Source organism: Stigmatopora nigra, chromosome 9 (assembly GCF_051989575.1).
Source record: "Stigmatopora nigra isolate UIUO_SnigA chromosome 9, RoL_Snig_1.1, whole genome shotgun sequence".
NCBI classification, from domain to species: Eukaryota; Metazoa; Chordata; class Actinopteri; order Syngnathiformes; family Syngnathidae; genus Stigmatopora; species Stigmatopora nigra.
This window is the reverse complement of record NC_135516.1, coordinates 11806390-11821087: the sequence shown is the minus strand read 5'-3', so window position 1 is coordinate 11821087 and position 14698 is coordinate 11806390. Positions and strand designations below refer to the sequence as shown.

Genomic DNA, 14698 nt, shown 5'->3' with positions numbered 1-14698 from the left:
AACTTTGAATAGGCAAAGTTAGAAAACTGATCATTTTTGAAGGCAATTGCTGCATTTTGCTTCATATCACTATTTGCCATAGGTTGAAAATCCCATAATTTCCAGTGATGACCCAGATAACAAGACGGGTGGTGGTCTCATGGGCACCAGCACCACCACCACAACCCAACATCTGTCCCACATGAGCCTCAATGGATCTGTTCCAGAACTCATGTCACAAGGTCACCCCCGAAGGCAGTGTCGTGCAGACAGGGCGTCTCTCATGCACCCCCGTGATCGCAACCCAACCCAAGACTGTCCTACATTCAAAATAAAAGCCCACACACGTGTTGTGTTGCATGAGCAAATCAAAGTTTTTATTTATTTTTTTCATCCATACAGATAAGAGTCAATCATGGCAACAATCAAGTGTGCATAAACAAATCAGACATCATTGTGTGGCAACTGTTAGAGAATACATAAGTGGTAGTTGCACTTACATTGTAAAAAGCCGGCAAAAAGCATTGGTGTGTGTTTTTTTATGCATGTGTGTGTATGTGTGTGCCCTCAGCAGGGAAGAAACAGACTGAACGTCCAGTTTTTTAGAGAATCTGGTGCTTTGGTTCTATAGCAACAATACAGCAGCCGCTTTACATTCATTTCAAAGACTCGACTTGGCCCAAAATTTGGATTTGGGGCGATCGGCCTTCGCCTGCTGAGTGCACAGTCCAGAGAGAAGAGCAACAAAACCTGCTTTTTTTTAAGTTGGCTGGAAATATATATATATATATATATATATGGCTCTGGAAAAAGACAGCGGTGCCTTGAGATGCGATAATTCTGTTACACGTAACCAAATCCAATCATCTTTTCTTACTAAAATACAAGAAATTGCCATAAATTTGTTTCAAACCCACCAAAAAACAGTCTAATTTACTGCAAGTAAAGAGTGTATACATTACATTAAAGTGTTTATTAGCAAAGAATAGGTGGAGCTAAGGCTCAAACTGTTTCCTGCTCTTATCTCAAATTTCTGCACTCATGTCAAAGCAAAACTAGGTAGACATATAAACAAAGTCGTTACACTCTCAAGGCGCCGCTGTATTTGCGTTGAATGAGTTGTCATATTTTGATTATTTGTTAGATAACATATTTGCTTGGAACTTATTTTATCACACAAGTATAAAATGAGCTGTTCACAAGTGTTATCCCCCCCCCCCCACTGTGGATGTTATCTAAAATACGGATTATTGTGATTTATTTTCCTTACACATCTATTTTTTTGTTTACATGGTAATACATGCAGTCAAATCATAATGGAATAACTTTTTGAATTAATTTATTGATTTTATCAAGTGATCTGTGGGAATAGCGAAAGTGGCTAAACAAATGAAATGATGTGCTCATTTGTTGGGGGTGGATAAAGCAAGACATTTAGGGGTGGGCGGCATTAAACCCACCCTAAAACATTCCCAGGCAAAACTATACCACTGATAAAAGAAGACAAAAAAGCGCGTAGCTTTCTCCAAATGCATTGGCCAAGAAACTAGTGCCCTTTTTCTGCAAGCAATTTTAGCAGTTCTTCTAAATTTCATGAATTTTAAATTAATCTAACAAAATTTCTTATAATTATAGATCTGCTTTTTTTTATTCAAAATAATATCTCAATATGATACACATTTGTCTCTGTTTGACTATATACAGAAGTGCAAAAAAGTCACAACCTTCATCCCTTAGGTTAGAACTCATCATCTGCAGCATTTCTGACTTCACCAGCAGGGGAAAGTCTTCTCTCCGATTCTCATCAATCACCCCCCACCCGAAAAAAAAACAAAAGCAAATAATAATAATAATAATATCCAAAAAAAAAAAAATCTTAACTGCTCAATTTGGCCTGACATTCAGGGCAAACTTAAGAAATATTTCCAACCAAACGACATTTTTTTCTTGAAATGGATACAGTAGAAAACAATGTTTACCCTAAAAACATGGACAATCTATAGATTGATACATTATATTTTCAAATATGATCTTTGACATGTCAACAAGAAAAACGTTTACCGCTTTTTTGGCAGCAAAACTTAATTTCTTGCATCAAAAAAAACTTATAAGGTAACACCAACTGAAAAAAAAGAAAAACAAAAAGACATCCAGCTATGACCGACGTGAATATTTTAAAACATTATCATTTATATGTTTTGAAAACGAAAAAAGTTATGAATGTCAAACAACCTCAAAATCTACGACGACTATAATCGATGCTGTCAAGTAATATAGTAATATAGTAAGGCAAAAAAAACAAAAACATCTACAACTATGCATATCAAATAGATTCAAATCCATAAGTAGTACATAATAAAAGCTCTTAACTGGATTTTAAGAGAAGAATTGTTATCTAGAGAAAGAGAAAAAGCACAAACATATCGTAGTAAGCGGCATGTGAGATAACTATAAAACATCATTGGTGCTCTTTACCTGCATGGTGATTTGACAAGTTTGGGCCGTGACCCATTCATGGTCATCTAAGGCTTTGTTAGGTACGATACAATCACTCAGGCGCAATCATACTTCTACTTTTGCAACACAAAAGTCAGACGAACACAAATGATAGTATGGACTTCGAAAATAAAGATTTTTTTGACGAGAAATACTGCAATGATTTTTAGCTTTGTCATTTTGACATGAGCTTTTTGGGGTCTTGAGGCAGAGGTTCCCAACAACACTAAATTGAACATTCCTTTTAGCAATGGTGTGCCGTCAAGGCCTTAAAAGCCTTCTCTGCTGGGCTAAGAGATTTCTGAATCATATTTTATATTTTGTCCTTCAATATTTAATTCCTAATGCTGCTTCCAGGTGTGTGTTTTTATATTGAAGCATTTAACCAATTACATTTCAGCCATTATTTGTTGCCAGGGTCAGAAATTTTCCTCAAGGCCTTCACAATCAGTTTTGCAGGCTGAAGGCGTCGCTAGGAAATTCACAAACCGACGTTGTCTTTTAACAAGAACACCCTTGCAGTCCTAATAACGATAAAAACATGGTTTTCTCGTGAATATGGTCTTTTTGCAGAATAAGAATTGAAGTATTTATCAAATATCCACCAATAATAATGTTATACCCTAACTACTACTGTTAGGAATTAGCCAAAATGTAGTTTTTTAACTTGTATTTGCTAGAATGTTTTTCAAACTCGCCCTAGATTTGCAAACCTTTTTTTTTCTTTTCTTCCCGTGGTTTAATACTGTACGTTGTCTGAATTTAATACTGTTGGGCCTTTCCCTAATGTTATAGTTATTTACATATTAGCCAATTAAAAATGGTCAAAAATAGCTGGAGCAAAAAAAAAGTACAAATTGCATTCAATGTACTGGAATTGTCGTTTTTTTAAGCGTAAGCTTATTTGAAATTTGTATAGATTGGGAACCACTGCCTTTTTTTTAAGTGCCTTTAACGATGAGAAATGCCAGATCCATTTGAACTGGGACCAGAACATTCCCTGCTAGCATTCCCAGTTTAAATGGATTGGAAATTGCAGGAAAAGTCATTTTATTCACGGCAGAAGGATGAAAAGAGTCACATGATTGGACGCCTATCATCAGTTATATTTGACTTGGTGACATCTGACTAGGACAAACAATCATTCAAGTGTTTTTTTGGGGGTAGTTTCCTTTTTAAAATGACCAAAAAAAAGACCTTTCTTTCATTGCCATGACGACGACGCTCCTCAACAGTGCTTCCAAACCGGGCCGGCACTCTTTAAAAGAGCACAACGTAACAACAACAACAACAACAACAACCCTTCCGAATCAACATGCTTTTAGAGTCAATGGACTTGAGCGACGTGACGACTTAATCCAGACAAAACAACAACAAAAAAATAAGAGCACTCTAGTACAATGTATAGGAACTACACTTTCCATTCCTACGTCATAATTAAAGGACTTTTTTTTTTAAAAAAGAGCATAAAATGAGCATTAATAAACCCTCCTCTAAAGTTATGAACATGAAAAATAAAAATCTTAAACATTAAGAGCCATACAACGTTTTTTTTTGTTGTTGTTGAAATTTTTACCCAAAGTAAACAAATAACACTGCTGAGACAACAACACTCTGGTTTGAGTTGTATGACATCCAAGATGGCACATGACAAGGTGAAAAGAGCAAGCCTGGCTGTGCTTTCAAGGTACACAGGTATGTTGGTTTACCCCACACACACATTCATATGTCCACAACCCTCATTTAATAAACCAATCCGTCCGTTTGTAACTAGTTTAACTAGTAAGCTGTACACACACCACCCACTCACACAATACTACTGCACAGGCTCAATGGTCTTAGCAGTTTCCCCGTTTCAAAATGGCTGTGCCGTTTTCATTGCCATTCAAATTCAAGGTGCATGTCTTATTTGTAAACGACGAAATATGGCTGATTACGTAATTCAAACAAAAAGGAATAGAACAAAAAAAAAATAATAATAATAATAATTCAATCTTGGTCACCTGACGTACCAGAGGTGTGTACTTTGAATCATGTACTCTTTGACCTTCTATGTATTCGGTGAAGTGAATTACAACCAATCGAGTGCTGTGATTTCGATATAGTACAGCGGTTTGATGACACTCATTGACTCCGCCTTCTCCTTTAGCCCCTCCCTATTCCCAGTATCCCCAGGCACCAAGATGTATGTCCCCATTGCTCTCAGCTTTTGACATGTGGGTAGTAGATGGCATGGGTCGCAACCTGGATGTTTTTTTTTATTTTAAAGATGGCAGACCCTTCTTCTTCCCGTTGCTTGACATTCTGAAGTTTTAAGTAAATAAAGGCTGAACTGTTTTGGCTTGGACGGTGCCAGCGCACATTCATTTGATCTGGAAGGAAGGGGAAAAAAAACGTGTTGGGGAATTAGATATTATTTGGAAGGATTCATAGGAAAAATACAGCTGGATGTGTATTAAATACAGTAATTGCATAGGAAAAACACAGCATTAAATAAAGCTATCGCTTTAAGGTACTCAAAGTGCTTTAAGAGACGTATAAGGGAGTCATTTTTAGTGGCTATAAATGGTCAATTAATTTTTGTTTGGGAGAGTCGATTGGAAATAAAATGAATGAAAATAGTTGGTTAATGTTGTCATTTTTGTTTTATATGAGAAAGATTTACTAAGTAAAAGTGGTTATTAGTTCAAATTTGTCGGTAGAGTCGATTGGAAGTAAAATAAATAAAAATAATTGGTTAATGTTGTCATTTTTTGTTTTATACGAGAAATATTTACTAAATTAAAGTGATTATTAGTTCAAATTTGTTGGTAGAGTCGATTGGAAGTAAAATGAACAAAAACAGTTGGCTAATGTTGTCATTTTTGTTTTATATGACAAAAATGTACTAAATTAAAGTGATTATTAGTTCAAATGTGTCGGTAGAGTTGATTGAAAACAAAAAAAACAGTTGGTTAATGTCGTAATTTTATTTTTAGACGACAAACATTTACTAAACAAAAAGTGCTTATGAGTTCAAATGTTTATGCATGATGGATCAAAAGCCAGACTCACTGTTCTTGATAGGAACTACATTTGAGTCAAGTACTTGTGACTACTCAGATGATCTGCAGATATTATTGGAATCTGTAAAGGAGTAGAAAAGCAGACACATGATGACATGGTGAGCAATCCGCACATAAAAATTACAGTCAGCATAGCATTGCGCGCACAGATAAACATCATCCTTTCATTTTAAGAGAAGTTTTCAGCTGGAAAAACAAACAAACAAACAAGAAAAAAACCAAGATCGAAAGGACAAAGGAGAAAAGCCATTAGGCTAAAATTGAGAGTGAGAATCAGCACATCTGGATAGCATGAAGAAAAAGAGCATTATGATTATTATTATTATTATTATAAAGGCAGTGAAAGGTCAGAGAGTTGTCTCCCCCATGCGAATTTAAGTCCTCCATGTTGTTGACCTGCACACCGCAACAGAGTAAAGCACAAAAAAAATGGCTTCTCATACTTAAACAACAACTTTGACTGGAATGTGACTAGTAAAGAGAATAAAATATACAATAATATTGGACTAAAAACATGATATAGCTGCGATTTACGTGCTGGAAGCAGGGGCGAAAAATTTCAAAATAAAAGAAATTGAAAAAAATAAAGAAGAAATAGAAGAAGAAGAAAAAAAGCCAAGCACCAAAGGGCACAGATAGCAGCTGTTTTTTTTGCATGAGCTGTGCAAATGGTGAATGTTTGGGGGGGAGGTATTATATTTAAAAAAAACTCAAAAAACTACCTCATACATACCAATTGCATGTATTCGTTGGTAGTCAACTTTGATAAGGAAGAGTCCTCAAAATGGGAAAGGACAAAAACGGGAGTTATAAACGAGGACAACATTAAAATGCAACAGAATTTGTCAAGTAAAGGAAAAGACGAGTAGTATTCATTCTTTTATGTAATTATTGAGAAGTTGGACTCTAGTGAAGGCCAACAAGAAGGAGTACCGCCGATTTTTTTTTTTTTGCATCCCACCCATTTGCTGTGAAATATGAGTATCTTTAGATATTTTGTTTATTTTGGGAGACAGAAAGAGAAAGAGAGAGAGTTGGTTAAGGTGCAAACCTGATTGGTGGAGGCAGTTGCGAAGGGAACGCTTGTGGCAGATGTGGTGGCTGCAGACACACTGACTGGCGTACCACCGTGCATCATGGGAACTTTTTTTTGGAGGGGAAAATCATGTAAGCAAAAATACACAAAAAGGCAGCGTGGACACACACAAAAACACACAAAAATATATACACACACAATTGATGGGAAAGACAAAAGTGCAAAATGTGAAGTACTTGAGGGATTCAATTTAATGTGGACCCTCATTTTGGTATTCTGTCAACACTGAAAAAGTAGGTGAAGTACTTGGAGTTGGATAGAATAAGTTTTTTTTTTTAATGGGATATTGTAAATGTAGGTAACCTATTTTCATTCGTTATTAAAAAAAAAAATCTGGATAGTTTCAATCTTAAATTCAAATAGTGGAAAGTAATTTGTAGGTTGTTTAAAAAATGTTTTAACATGATTTGGGCCTTCGTGTTTTCCATTGCCTAAAGTAGAGGTGTCAAAGTGGCGGTCCGCGGGCCAAATTTGGTTCACTGCATCATTTTTTGTGGCCCGAGAAAGTAAATCATGAGTGCCGACTTTCTGTTTTAGGATCAAATTAAAATGAAGAGTATAGATGTATATTAAATTTCCTGATTTTCTCCTTTTTAAAATCAATTATTGCAATATTTTCAATTCAATTTTATTTATTTTGTGTTTTTAGTTCAAAGCGCATTTTGTAAGATCTAAAAATAAATATATAGATATTTTCCGTTTTCAACTTTAATATTGACCATAATAAAAATATATTTTGTTTCCATTTAAAATGAAAAACATAATTAAAAGAAATTTTCCACTACAAACAAAAAAAGCTCAAAAAACATTGCTTTAGATCAATAAAAACTGACTATTTAAGGCTTTTAATCCAGTTCTTTCAATCCAATTTTTAAAAATAAAAATCAAAATAGTATAGTAGACAATAGTAGACGTTAATGTGGCCCACGAACCACGAGTTTGACACCCCTAACCTAAAATTTTGACATCTCCAACAGACATTACTTGCATCTAAAAATGCAAAAACAGAATAAAAAAAAACATAATATTTAGGAATAGTCTTTTTTTGGCAGAAGTGATAAAGGGGTCACATTCCAATGAATCTCTCTTTCTGTGTTTTAATGGTTTTTAAAAGGGTTTGTCTACATGTTTAAGGCACGCTAAGGGTTAATCAGCCAGAAGCAGGTTTAAGAATCAGCATGAGAGGGTCATTAATTGGTCAAGCAATTAAGAAAACAAAGCAATTCTAATACATAACTAAATCCAATTAGGTACAGATGAATGACAGGTCAAATACAAGTTGGAAATATGTTTCTTTGACATCCAAAAAGTATGACTTTGGTAGCAATGTCAGCAGTTCAAGGTTGCCATATTTGCTCATCTAAGTGACATTTTTGGTGCCGCATGCAAGCCACAGACAAGAAGTAACATAGAACTGAAAAAAAGGAGAAGTGGAACCTACCAACGCCGGCTGCAGGGGTCATGCACAATATTGAGCCTGCCCATCATGCAGTGCAACAGGAAGTGGATTGGATAAAGGGGAGAGAAATCAAAACAGCCCGTCACAAGGTTCGTTAGAGTGAGGTGGGTGGGGGGGAAGAGATAAAGTGGGGGAAGGTTAATAATTCTGGTCAGTTATGATGGATGTTTTCATGTTTTGTGCATGTAAACATGGGACACTTGAGAGCTATGAAACTTTGTAAATAGGTTTGAAGAAGTGTGGATGTGTAGAGAAGTCAATAGAAGCCCAAGTTATTGGAAATCAGTGAGCGTTTGGGGGAAAAAAAGGAAACTTATGGGTAAACAATTGAGAATATTTTAGTGTTTATCAGGTTGGGAAATTGTGTTTAGTTATTTTGTTTTTGCCAAGTTTGGTTTAGTTTGATGTGATGTTTTTTTTTAATGGGTTTCTAAGTTATCTGGTGCTTGTGTAGTGGTAGATTTTATTAACCTTTTTGACGAAGAGAGCCATAAACAATTCATATTTTCTAATGTTATTCCTTAAGAGTATACTCAGAATTTAAAAGTTAAAATACATGTAAATGGTTGTGTTTTATTTTAGTAATTTCAATATTTTTAAGTGGAAAAAAAGAATACTTCTGACAACATTCTTATGCAGTTGCTAATCAATTAGAGTATGCATTCTAGCAGTCTAATGCAAAAAAAAAATTGAAGATTAAAGCAGTTCTAGATGTAATATCTCAGTTCTGTCATCAGCGGGTTCCATATTTTAGCTCACAGGTTAGCAAAGAGCCAGATGCACTCATCCAAAGAGCCACATGTGGCTCCTGAGCCATAGGTTCCCTACCCCTGATATAGAGGGTGTCTGTTGATGGGTGTGACGCCACTGACAAAAAGTCAATATTGTAAAAGCATTCTGACTTATCTCATGAAACTAAATTGTAGTAACACCTTTATTACTTATCTTAATGTAACCTTACATTTTTTAAATACTCTTATCTGATTGATGTTTTTCAGTACACTTGGGTATCTACAATTTGACATTATGAAACCAAACTTGGTAATAAAGTAAAGTGATTTTTTGTGAAATAAAATAATAAAATTGGGCATCCTAGTGTTTGGTTATACGAATAGTACATTTTATGTTTATCCTGCCTTTCCTAAAATTTCATATGGAATCTAAATACTAATAATTTTTAGTATTTTTTTAGTATGTTTTTGCTCCAACTTCTTCTAAATGGCCATGCAAAACAAAGAATGACTTGATTTGTCTATCTACATGAAATTCCCCCACTCAAAAGTACAAAATGCACACACACATTGTCTAGACGCTCCACATTGTTACAAAAAGCTAACCACCCATCCAACTCCTGCCAAGCGGGAGCTGGATTCGCCCAATCCAGTCAATCATCTGGCTGATATTTTGCATACCTGATGGTAGGAAAGCAGCCTGCTGCTGAAACTGCATACTGGCCAGAGCCTGTTGATACTGAAGCATGCTGGTATTAAACACAGCAGAGGCTCCATTGGCCTTCTCCAGGGCTGCCCGCTTTGGTAAGGGAGCCATGACATTGGGTGCAATACCCTGCCCGGCCAGATGACGGTAGTTCAGTCAATGATAGAAAGATAACAAGAGTGTGTGGAGGGAAAAAAAAGATGAGTTGGAAAAACAAAAACAAAAGAAAAACAAAACAAAAAAGGGAGTATATGTTAGAAGACATTATATGAGCATCATTTAAAAACAAAATCCTGTATATACATCAATAATATGATCATATCAGTAGCAAGCAAGCAGCAGTCCGACACATGTACAAGACAAGCAGGAGCATGGTGCCGACTGTCGCTACTGGCTAAAAATAAAAATAAAAAGCAAACATGAAATTAAGATTTTCATTGAGAATATTAACTCGGGCTAACTATAGAGCAACATGAGCAAGCATTAACAATTAAAGAACAACAACAACAATACAGTTGATAACAAGAGGTGGAAGCACAGAGAGAGGGAAGCTGCACTGCTAGCTCCATGACAAACTGTAGAAGCCATTTTTTTTCCAAGTGATGGTTCACTCACAGACTCCAATTCAATGTAGTCTCATGCATCAAAATACATCTTTAACACATGACCATCTTGGAGGTCTGATGGTGTGAACCATCTCTTTTGCATCACCTGTTAACGGTGTGATCCCCCTGTATAGCTGCAAGACCCCCCCCCCCCCCCCCTGACGTGCATTAGCGACAATTTCATGCATACAGTGTTCCCTCGCTACTTCACGCTTCAGCTATCGCGGACTTAGAGCTTTGCGGATTTTTTTCATGAAAAAAAATTAAAGATATCAAGTTAAAATTATAAATTGCATCATTTTACAAGAGGTTGAAACAAAATATTCAATAAGAATTAGTAATTGCATCAAAAAAAGGCCAAAGAAATGGTCAATAATGGCTGTTTACAGGCACATCTTCAACGCCAAAAAAAAAACAATGTTCTCAACTCCCAAAAACAATGTTTTTTACGTGCAAAAAAACTGCAGAAGATCCTCCATCCGGACTACTATGATGTTTTTGCTTGGTGGTGCTTTTGTGTTATACGTTTCTTTAAGAATTTTTAAAGGGCCACGCCTACTTTGCGGAAATACAGCTATTGCGGGGAGTCCCGGTCCCCATTAACCGCGATAAGCGAGGGAACACTTTATTGTTGACACCTCCATAACAATTGAACAATTGGACATAAGACATAAAAGCCATGCGACTATTATAAAAGCTTCCCTAACCCTCAATTGCTTTTTTGGGGGGGTGTTAAAGACACTTCAGGCAATGAACTGGTTGCGGCTCCTTTTGAATTCATTGAGGTGACCTGGTTTGTAACCCCGCCCCCAAGAGTCCCCCCAAAAATACCCACTGCCGCAGTCATTTCATCCCACGTAGTAATAACAGAAAGGAAACAACAACAAACATGGCACTGAGACAAAGACAACCAAACAATATTAGTTTTAAAAAACACTGCTACAACAAAGCCACATGCCCAAGCTAAAAGGTGAAAGGTCATAGTACCAGGTCAAAGGTTGCGTCGAGGGGTCGCTTCAGTGATTTGACAGCCGACTGAGTCTTAATTAGCAGGCAGCGAGCACATGATGGCAATGGGCCAATGGGATTCAAGCGCATTAACATAAACCAGCAAGCAGAGGTGCATCATGGGGGCAGCAGTGCAGTTTGGGTATAGGTGAGAAAAAAAAAACAAATAAAAAAACAAATCATTGGAATGCATTTTTTAACAAGGGGATTACAGGACTAAGGGCATGCACAATGTGGATACTAGCTCTACTGCTCAACAGTTAACATGATCATCATGATACTACAATACATACAATACTACTACTTGTCTACATTAGTTAACGCCACACACAAATGGATGGCAATGAAAACTCATTATTTAACCTGGTAAATAATAATAATATCAAAACGAATACAGTGAACCTCCGTTATATTGCGCTTTATTGTTTAGATAGGTGTTTTTTAGGCAAATGTTTTTGCAGAATTTAATTTAATATGAGTTACGAGGTAAATTATGCAGATTTGTTGGATGGACCTCAACTTTTTGTGTATTTTTTTTGTTTGTATGTGTCACTATTGCATGTTTTTTAAGCTGTAGTATGTAAAAAAAATCACAATAACTGTATCATCAATGCTAAATTTGGGTTTTATGATACATGTAATAATTAAGCAATTTTTGTTAGGTGGAAGTATATGGTTTAGTTGAAAATATTCATAAAGAAATATATATTTAGGGTGTCAGTTTTACAGTAATGTCTCAGTAAGGAAAAAAATAAGAGCAAGAACACAAAAAAAACAGACTGAAGCCATTCGCCCTTCAAAAATGTATATATAATTTCATATGTTCTTTATATGAAGGTTTTGTATTCTGCATTTTTTGTGTATGTCTTTGTAACATATCTCCAGCGATAAACGGAGATTCACTGTAATACGTCTTAGACAGTTTCACTGTGCACATCCTAGTCAAGAGTCCTATTCTAATGATTCACTTCCATCTCTTGGCCACACTAGGTCAACAAAAGCAATTAAGAACAAACACAATAACCACCAGACAAGTGGCTGTACTAGTGCCGTTGCTAAGAGACACAACTTCAAGCACAATAAATCTGTTCATACTATCAAGAATAGACATGAATCAACCATAACTTGGTCTCCCAACAATAAAATAAACCATCTTTCTATTTGTGGGCTAAGATATTATCATATATAGTTCTATCCATACCAGCATTGCATCTTAAACACATAAGCGGTCAAAAAAGAAGCCATTTTTGGGAAAAATTGCTTACCATGGCAGCGGCGGCTGAAGCCTGGTTCACCTGGTGCTGGGTGGCCTTAATTTTAGCCTGAAGGTGAGCCGGTGGGTGGAAGTACTTGCACTTCTCACGAGAGCAACGCCCCTTGATGTAATCCATGCATACGGTGACGGTGTTGTCATTTGTATCTATCATGGTGCTGTCCGAGGGGTGGGCAAAGCGACAGTCATCCTCCCCCCGGGAGCAGTTACCCCTCTGGTACTCACGGCACACCTAAACCCAGAAAGTGGTAAAAATAGAAGGTTATACTTTACATCACAGGTGGCAAAGTTGTGGCTCGGGGGCCAAATTTGGCCCGCTGCATTATTTTGTGCGGCCCGGGAAAGTAAATCATGAATTTCTGAGCTGAATTTCTGTTTTAGGATTAAATTAAAATGAAGAGTATAGATGTATATTAAATTTCCTGATTTTTCTGCCTTTGAAATCAATAATTGTCATTTTTAAATATTTTTTTTGTGTGTTTTTAGGTCAAAAATCATTTTGTAAAATCTAAAAATATATTAAAAAACCTAAAATAAACATTGTTTTAGATCTATAAAAAACTTAATATTCAGGGCCTTTAATCCAGTTAATTTAATCCATTTATAAAAACAATCTAAATATTATATCTAAAATGCTCTCCATTTATTATTAGATGGTTTTAATTTTCAAGCCATTTCCCTTGTATGAAATCCACCAATGCCCCACCATTTTCTTCTCAGTGAAAATACCACTGGATACAGCACAAATCGTTCTGCTTTTCATGTTTATGCAGATTAAGTATGAGTCATCAAGGCTTTTATCTGTCTCTGTGGATGGTGCGCAGTTAAAAAAAAAATTACAATGACCTTAAAAATGGATGAGCCCCGTCTTTTAAAAAGGAAAACAGATTCTCATGATCATCTTCCCATAGATAACCACAGGGCAGTACTCGAAGCAGATATTTACCAATAAAAACTGTCAATATCTTAACAACAAGAAAGCCAATGACATCATTTATGAGTGAATCCACTTGTTCCCTTAAATACGACAATTGTTATTTGACACTAGCCATATTTTTGAATAAGGTGATCATTTTGTTTCAATATATGGGATTTTTATTACTTAAAAAATGTGCCTGTGCTCAATGCAGTGGTTAACAACCATTTGAGTACTTGTGAAAGTTCTGAAGTTCATATATGAGACAGCGGGGGGCAGCACAATCCAAGTGGCACGTACCTGATGTGACTAAACACTATACATATTGTTGAAAATAATTGCAACGTTAATAGTTTGTTAGCATGCATGTGCTTGATGATATAAATTAATGCAAAAAAATATATAGCATTATTGTATATGGGATGATTTGTATTCATAATAATTGATCTAGGCTATGAAATAAAAGACTAAAGTACCTCAAAATGAGGTTATACTGGGTGGAGAACCCTGCATTTGTTGTTCTTAAAGTGCTGTATTAGTGTTGATGTTTATGCAAAAAAAAAATGTTCCATGAAGCGTTTTTATTGGACTTTTTCAAACCTTTTTAGAGAAGCAAAGATTTACCTCAAGTCGGTCTGTTCTCAGCAGTTTCTGGGCTGCAGCAGCAGCGTTGGGGACTTGACTGACGGCAGGACTGGAGGCCATGAGGACAGGGGTATTGGGCAGAATCTCTGGCATCAAGCCTGGCGACACGGGGCTCAGGTAGGGATTAAATGCCGCGGCTGCAGCTGCAGCCGCAGCACTTGCGTTGGTGGCCAAGCCGGGTGTCACTGAGAACATGGGCTGGAGGACGAAGGAATGAGGATCCGGTGAACAAAACACATCTTGTTGTGTAGACAATAAAGCATGAGATAAAATCTGCTGCAGAGATAGTAAATGAGCTGCATTGTCCTCCACTTTTACACGTCTGCAGTCTGGCTGGGAGCAGCCATGCCATTTTTTTTTAGTTTTGTGTATTTTTGACATAATACTTAAACTTACTAACTCAAGGTGAGACAATGAAATATTTCAAATGCTGAAATATTAAATAGGTTGAAATAAAAAAAAGATTATTTGTTTACATTGACTACATTGCTGTAGCATTTTAAGTGAAACATCAAAAAAGCTGGTTCATATATAACATGTCTGGGTGTCAAAGTGGTGGCCCGGGGGCCAAATCTGGCCCCCCGCATCATTTTGTGTGGCCCGGAAAAGTAAATCATGAGTTCCGACTTTCTGTTTTAGGATCAAATTAAAATGAAGAGTATAGATGTATATTCAATTACCTGATTTTCGCCCTTTTAAATCAATAATTGTCATTTTTT

The 14698-nt window shown here is 36.2% G+C and overlaps 1 protein-coding gene across 21 annotated transcripts in view; it reads right to left on the bottom strand.

Annotated features, from left to right (window-relative positions):
• Nucleotides 1-2077: 2077 nt before the first annotated feature.
• Nucleotides 2078-14698, bottom strand: part of mbnl1 (muscleblind-like splicing regulator 1) — a 45809-nt gene continuing 33188 nt past the window's right edge. For 4 of the 21 annotated variants that reach the window (XM_077725006.1, XM_077725007.1, XM_077725009.1 and 1 more), the window contains 9 exons: nt 13959-14177; nt 12411-12650; nt 11125-11178; nt 9508-9661; nt 8078-8113; nt 6592-6683; nt 6274-6318; nt 5530-5601; nt 2078-4847 (listed from right to left, as the gene is read on the bottom strand). In XM_077725006.1, the coding sequence (XP_077581132.1) occupies nt 5545-5601; nt 6274-6318; nt 6592-6683; nt 8078-8113; nt 9508-9661; nt 11125-11178; nt 12411-12650; nt 13959-14177 (897 nt within the window). In that variant the 3' untranslated portion in view covers nt 2078-4847; nt 5530-5544. The remainder of the gene's footprint in view (nt 4848-5529; nt 5602-6273; nt 6319-6591; nt 6684-8077; nt 8114-9507; nt 9662-11124; nt 11179-12410; nt 12651-13958; nt 14178-14698) is intronic. The other 17 variants (XM_077725011.1, XM_077725013.1, XM_077725012.1 and 14 more) reach the window with 17 other exon arrangements.